This window comes from Lepidochelys olivacea (assembly GCF_965140295.1).
Source record: "Lepidochelys olivacea isolate rLepOli2 genome assembly, chromosome: 1".
In the NCBI taxonomy this organism is placed as follows: domain Eukaryota; kingdom Metazoa; phylum Chordata; order Testudines; family Cheloniidae; genus Lepidochelys; species Lepidochelys olivacea.
In genome coordinates this window covers 47,557,454-47,564,166 of record NC_140411.1, presented here as the reverse complement: position 1 = coordinate 47,564,166, position 6,713 = coordinate 47,557,454, and the positions used below count along the sequence as shown (strand labels likewise).

General features: G+C 49.1%; 1 protein-coding gene across 1 annotated transcript; it reads left to right on the top strand.

Moving 5' to 3' along the window:
• Positions 1 to 613: 613 nt before the first annotated feature.
• Positions 614 to 6,495, top strand: LOC311516401 (uncharacterized protein; the record flags this gene model as incomplete). The annotated part of the gene is made up of 3 exons (XM_084620433.1): positions 614 to 1,324; positions 1,913 to 2,351; positions 6,486 to 6,495. The coding sequence occupies exons 1-3, from the start codon at positions 742 to 744 to the stop codon at positions 6,493 to 6,495; spliced, it is 1,032 nt and encodes a 343-aa protein (XP_084476559.1). The 5' UTR covers positions 614 to 741.
• Positions 6,496 to 6,713: the final 218 nt, after the last annotated feature.

Here is a 6,713-nt window from a genome sequence, read left to right as displayed (position 1 = left end):
GGGATGGAACAAGTGGGGGGAGAATGGGCGGGGCCTTGGGGAAGGGGCAGGGCAGGATGTTCGGTTTTGTTTGATTAGAAAGTTGGCGACCCTATTACTGAGATTAAGAGATGGGTAGGACCCAGTAGAAAAATCAAAATCAGCACCAATTTCTATTGTCCCTGATTATTGCTGTTCTGGGGAGTTTAGGATTTGATCCTGCCCCATTGAAATCAATGGATTTATACTTCTGAGAATAGAATTAGACCCATAGGTTTTATAGCTGATGTTAACCTAGCCCATACATTTACCCAGAGATAAGAAAATCCTCATTGCATTATTAGATGAAACAAAGTCCATTGCTGCAGATGTAGCAAACCCTAAACTGGAGAGCAGGTTTACCTAAGCCCTGGTCTACACTAGGACTTTAGGTCGAATTTAGCAGCGTTAAATCGATTTAAACCTGCACCCATCCACAGAATGAAGCCCTTTATTTCGACTTAAAGGGCTCTTAAAATCGATTTCCTTACTCCACCCCTGACAAGTGGATTAGCGCTTAAATCGACATTGCCGGCTCAAATTTGGGGTTCTGTGGACACAATTCGATGGTATTGGCCTCCGGGAGCTATCCCAGAGTGCTCCATTCTGACCGCTCTGGACAGCACTCTCAACTCAGATGCACTGGCCAGGTAGACAGGAAAAGAACCGCGAACTTTTGAATCTCATTTCCTGTTTGGCCAGCGTGGCAAGCTGCAGGTGACCATGCAGAGCTCATCAGCACAGGTGACCATGATGGAGTCCCAGAATCGCAAAAGAGCTCCAGCATGGACCGAACGGGAGGTACGGGATCTGATCGCTGTTTGGGGAGAGGAATCCGTGCTATCAGAACTCCGTTCCAGTTTTCGAAATGCCAAAACCTTTGTGAAAATCTCCCAGGGCATGAAGGACAGAGGCCATAACAGGGACCCGAAGCAGTGCCGCGTGAAACTGAAGGAGCTGAGGCAAGCCTACCAGAAAACCAGAGAGGCGAACAGCCGCTCTGGGTCAGAGCCCCAAACATGCCGCTTCTATGATGAGCTGCATGCCATTTTAGGGGGTTCAGCCACCACTACCCCAGCCGTGTTGTTTGACTCCTTCAATGGAGATGGAGGCAGTACGGAAGTAGGTTTTGGGGACGAAGAAGATGATGATGAGGAGGAGGTTGTAGATAGCTCACAGCAAGCAAGCGGAGAAACCGGTTTTCCCGACAGCCAGGAACTGTTTCTCACCCTAGACCTGGAGCCAGTACCCCCCGAACCCACCCAAGGCTGCCTCCTGGACCCAGCAGGCGGAGAAGGGACCTCTGGTGAGTGTACCTTTTAAAATGCTATACATGGTTTAAAAGCAAGCATGTGAAAGGATTACTTTGCCCTGGCATTTGCGGTTCTCCTAGATGTAGTCCTAAAGCCTTTGCAAAAGGTTTCTGGGGAGGGCAGCCTTATTTCGTCCTTCATGGTAGGACACTTTACCACTCCAGGCCAGTAACACGTACTCGGGAATCACTGTAGAACAAAGCATTGCAGTGTATGTTTGCTGGCATTCAACCAAAATCCGTTCTTTATCTCTCTGTGTTATCCTCAGGAGAGTGAGATATAATTCATGGTCACCTGGTTGAAATAGAGTGCTTTTCTTCAGGGGACACTCAGAGGAGCCCATTCCTGCTGGGCTGTTTGCCTGTGGCTAAACAGAAATGTTCCCCGCTGTTAGCCACAGGGAGGGGGGAAGGTTGAGGGGGTAGTCACGCGGTGGGAGGAGGCAAAATGCGACCTTGTAACGAAAGCACATGTGCTATGTATGTAATGTTAACAGCAAGGTTTACCCTGAAAGAGTGTAGCCACAGTTTTATAAAATGTGTCTTTTTAAATACCGCTGTCCCTTTTTTTTTCTCCACCAGCTGCATGTGTTTCAATGATCACAGGATCTTCTCCTTCCCAGAGGCTAGTGAAGCTTAGAAAGAAAAAAAAACGCACTTGCGATGAAATGTTCTCCGAGCTCATGCTGTCCTCCCACACTGACAGAGCACAGACGAATGCGTGGAGGCAAATAATGTCAGAGTGCAGGAAAGCACAAAATGACTGGGAGGAGAGGTGGAGGGCTGAAGAGAGTAAGTGGCGGGCTGAAGACAGGGCTGAAGCTCAAATGTGGCGGCAGCGTGATGAGAGGAGGCAGGATTCAATGCTGAGGCTGCTGCAGGACCAAACCAGTATGCTCCAGTGTATGGTTGAGCTGCAGCAAAGGCAGCTGGAGCACAGACTGCCACTGCAGCCCCTCTGTAACCAACCGCCCTCCTCCCCAAGTTCCATAGCTTCAACACCCAGACGCCCAAGAACGCGGTGGGGGGGCCTCCGGCCAACCAGCCACTCCACCACAGAGGATTGCCCAAAAAAAAGAAGGCTGTCATTCAATAAATTTTAAAGTTGTCAACTTTTAAAGTGCTGTGCTTAAAGTGCTGTGTGGCATTTTCCTTCCCTCCTCCACCACCCCTCCTGGGATACCTTGGTAGTCATCTCCCTATTTGGGTGATGAATGAATAACGAATGCATGAATGTGAAGCAGCAATGACTTTATTGCCTCTGCAAGCAATGATTAAAGGGAGGAGGGGAGGGTGGTTAGCTTACAGGGAAGTAGAGTGAACCAAGGGGCGGGAGGTTTCATCAAGGAGAAACAAACAGAACTTTCACACCGTTGCCTGGCCAGTCATGAAACTGGTTTTCAAAGCTTCTCTGATGCGTACCACACCCTCCTGTGCTCTTCTAACCGCCCTGGTGTCTGGCTGCGCGTAACCAGCAGCTAGGCGATTTGCCTCAACCTCCCACCCCGCCATAAACGTCTCCCCCTTACTCTCACAGATATTGTGGAGCACACAGCAAGCAGTAATAACAGTGGGAATATTGGTTTCGCTGAGGTCTAAGCGAGTCAGTAAACTGCGCCAGCGCGCCTTTTAACGTCCAAATGCACATTCTACCACCATTCTGCACTTGCTCAGCCTGTAGTTGAACAGCTCCTGACTACTGTCCAGGCTGCCTGTGTACGGCTTCATGAACCATGGCATTAAGGGGTAGGCTGGGTCCCCAAGGATACATATAGGCATTTCAACATCCCCAACAGTTATTTTCTGGTCTGGGAATAAAGTCCCTTCCTGCAGCTTTTGAAACAGACCAGAGTTCCTGAAGATGCGAGCATCATGCACCTTTCCCGGCCATCCCACGTTGATGTTGGTGAAACGTCCCTTGTGATCCACCAGAGCTTGCAGCACTATCGAAAAGTACCCCTTGCGGTTTATGTACTCGGCGGCTTGGTGCTCCGGTGCCAAGATAGGGATATGGGTTCCGTCTATAGCCCCACCACAGTTAGGGAATCCCATTGCAGCAAAGCCATCCACTATGACCTGCACATTTCCCAGGGTCACTACCCTTGATATCAGCAGATCTTTGATTGCGTGGGCTACTTGCATCACAGCAGCCCCCACAGTAGATTTGCCCACTCCAAATTGATTCCCAACTGACCGGTAGCTGTCTGGCGTTGCAAGCTTCCACAGGGCTATTGCCACTCGCTTCTCAACTGTGAGGGCTGCTCTCATCTTGGTATTCATGCGCTTCAGGGCAGGGGAAAGCAAGTCACAAAGTTCCATGAAAGTGCCCCTACGCATGCGAAAGTTTTGCAGCCACTGGGAATCGTCCCAGACCTGCAACACTATGCGGTCCCACCAGTCTGTGCTTGTTTCCCGAGCCCAGAATCGGCGTTCCACAGCATGAACCTGCCCCATTAGCACCATGATGCATGCATTGTCAGGGCCCATGCTTTCAGAGAAATCTGTGTCCATGTCCTGATCACTCACGGGACCGCGCTGACGTCGCCTCCTCGCCCGGTATCGCGTTGCCATGTTCTGGTGCTGCATATACTGCTGGATAATGCGTGTGGTGGTTAATGTGCTCCTAATTGCCAAAGTGAGCTGAGCGGCCTCCATGCTTGCCTTGGTATGGCGTCCGCACAGAAAAAAGGCGCGGAACGATTGTCTGCCGTTGCTCTGACAGAGGGAGGGGCGACTGACGACACGGCTTACAGGGTTGGCTTCCGGGAGCTAAAATCAACAAAGGGTGTGCCTGTACATCAAGGAGTATTTCAGGCAGGACTGCACGGAGGGTTCCAATAAGAAATGGTGCACCTAAGTTATTGTCCTTATTGGAACAAGAAGGTTAGCCTGGCCTCTGATTGATACATGGCTAGATTTACCTCGCTGCACCTTCTCTGTAAGTGACAGCAGTGTGATCTAGAAGAATGAGTCCCCTAGATAGGGGAGGGGGGAAGCAAATGAGTACAAAACAAATCTGGTCTATTTCTTGTTTTGACCCACTCCATCTATCTTTTACATCTTTGGCTGGCAGCAGACGGTGCAGAAGGACTGCATGCCATCCACATCTCATGGCTGCTCGGCAGAAGATGGTACAGTACGACTGCTAGCAGTCCGTATCGCCTGCCCGCTCACCATAAGACAGTTCAATAGGACTGACTGCAGGACTAAAGAGAATGACCTGCTCAAGTCACTCCAAATTTAGTCCCTGCGCCCATGTCTGCCCAGGCGCTCCTGATCGACCTCACAGAGGCGACCAGAAGCACCTCGGACACGACGAGGATGGCTACCAGTCATACTGTACCGTCTGCTGCCACAAGGCAAGGGGTTGCTGCTACTGTGTAGCAAAGCCGTACCGCGTCTGCCAGCACCCAGGAGACATAGGGTGACGGTTACCTGAGCGGGCTCCATGCTTGCCGTGGTATGGCGTCTGCACAGGTAACTCAGGAAAAAAGGCGCGAAATGATTGTCTGCCCTTGCTTTCACGGGGGGAGGGAGGGAACGGGGGCCTGACGATATGTACCCAGAACCACCCGCGACAACGTTTTAGCCCCATCAGGCATTGGGATCTCAACCCAGAATTCCAATGGGCAGCGGAGACTGCGGGAACTGTGGGATAGCTACCCACAGTGCAACGCTCCGGAAGTCGACGCTTGCCTCGGTACTGTGGAAGCGCTCCGCCGAGTTAATGCACTTAATGCACTTAGAGCATTTTCTGTGGGGACACACACACTCGAATATATAAAACCGATTTCTAAAAAACCGACTTCTATAAATTCGACCTAATTTCGTAGTGTAGACATACCCTTAGAATCATAGAACTGGAAGGGACCTCAGGAGGTCATCTAATTCCAGTTCCCTGCACTCAAGGCAGGACTAAGTATTATCTAGACCATTCCTGACAGGTGTTTGTCCAACCTGCTCTTAAAAATCCCCAATGATGGAGATTCCACAGCCTCCCTAGGCAATTTATTCTAGTGCTTAACCACTCTTGATCGTTTGGAAGTTTTTCCTAATGGCCAACCTAAACCGCCCTTGCTGCAATTTAAGCCCATTGCTTCTTGTCCTATCCTCAGAGGTTAAGAAGAACAATTTTTCTCCCTCCTCCTTGCAAAACCTTTTATGTACTTGAAAACTGTTATCTTGTCCCCCCTCAGTCTTCTCATCTCCAGACTAAACAAACCCAATTTTTTCAATCTTCCCTCATAGGTCATGTTTTCTAAACCTTTAATCATTTTTGTTGCTCTTCTCCTGACTTTCTCCAATTTTCCCACAACTTTCCTGAACTGTGGCGCTCAGAACTGGCCACAATACTCCAGTTGAGGCCTAATCAGCGCGGAACAGAGCAGAACAATTACTTCTAGTGTCTTGCTTACAATACCCCTGCTAATACATCCCAGAATGATGCTCGCTTTTTTTGCAACAGCGTTACACTGTTGACTCATATTTAGTTTGTGATCCACTCTGACCCCCAAATCCTTTTCTGCAGTACTCCTTCCTAGGCAGTCATTTGCCATTTTTGTATGTGTGCAACTGATTGTTTCTTCCTAAGTGGAGTACTTTGCATTTGTCCTTATTGAATTTCATCCCATTTACTTCAGACCATTTCTCCAGTTTGTCCAAATCACTTTGAATTTTAATCCTATCCTCCAAAGTACTTGCAACCCCTCCCAGCTTGGTATCAGCCACAAACTTTATAAGCATACTCTGTATGCCATTATCTAAATCATTGATGAAGCTATTGAACAGAACTGGACCCAGAACCCATCCCTGTGGGACCCCACTCCTTATGCCCTTCCAGCATGACAGTGAACCACTGATGATTACTCTCTGGGAGTGATTTTCCAACCAGTTTTGCACCCACCTTATAGTAGCTCCATCTAGGTTGTAGTTCCCTATGCAAGACAATATCAAAAGCCTTACTAAAGTCAAGATACCACGTCTACTGCTTCCCCCATCTACAAGACTTGTTACCCTCTCAAAGAAAGCTATCGGGTTGGTTTGACATGATTTGTTCTTGACAAATCCATGCTGACTGTTATTTATCACCTTATTATCTTCTAGGTGTTTGCAAATTGATTGTATAATTATTTGCTCCATTACCTTGCCATTTCAGGGGGAAGTAAAGTCACAACATGGCGGATGCTAGTGATTTGTTTTCACCCCCAGGCCAGCTACTTCACTGACCAGTTTCCATACCCAAACCCAATGAGCAGGTGTCTAGATTTCATGGGGTTAAGCGGGGCCTGAGGCTCAGAGAATGCCTCTTCCATGCCACATCCCAGTGGGATGGGAATGGCAGAGGCAAACTGCCTGATCACCCCGTCGGGGAGTGGATCCAGCC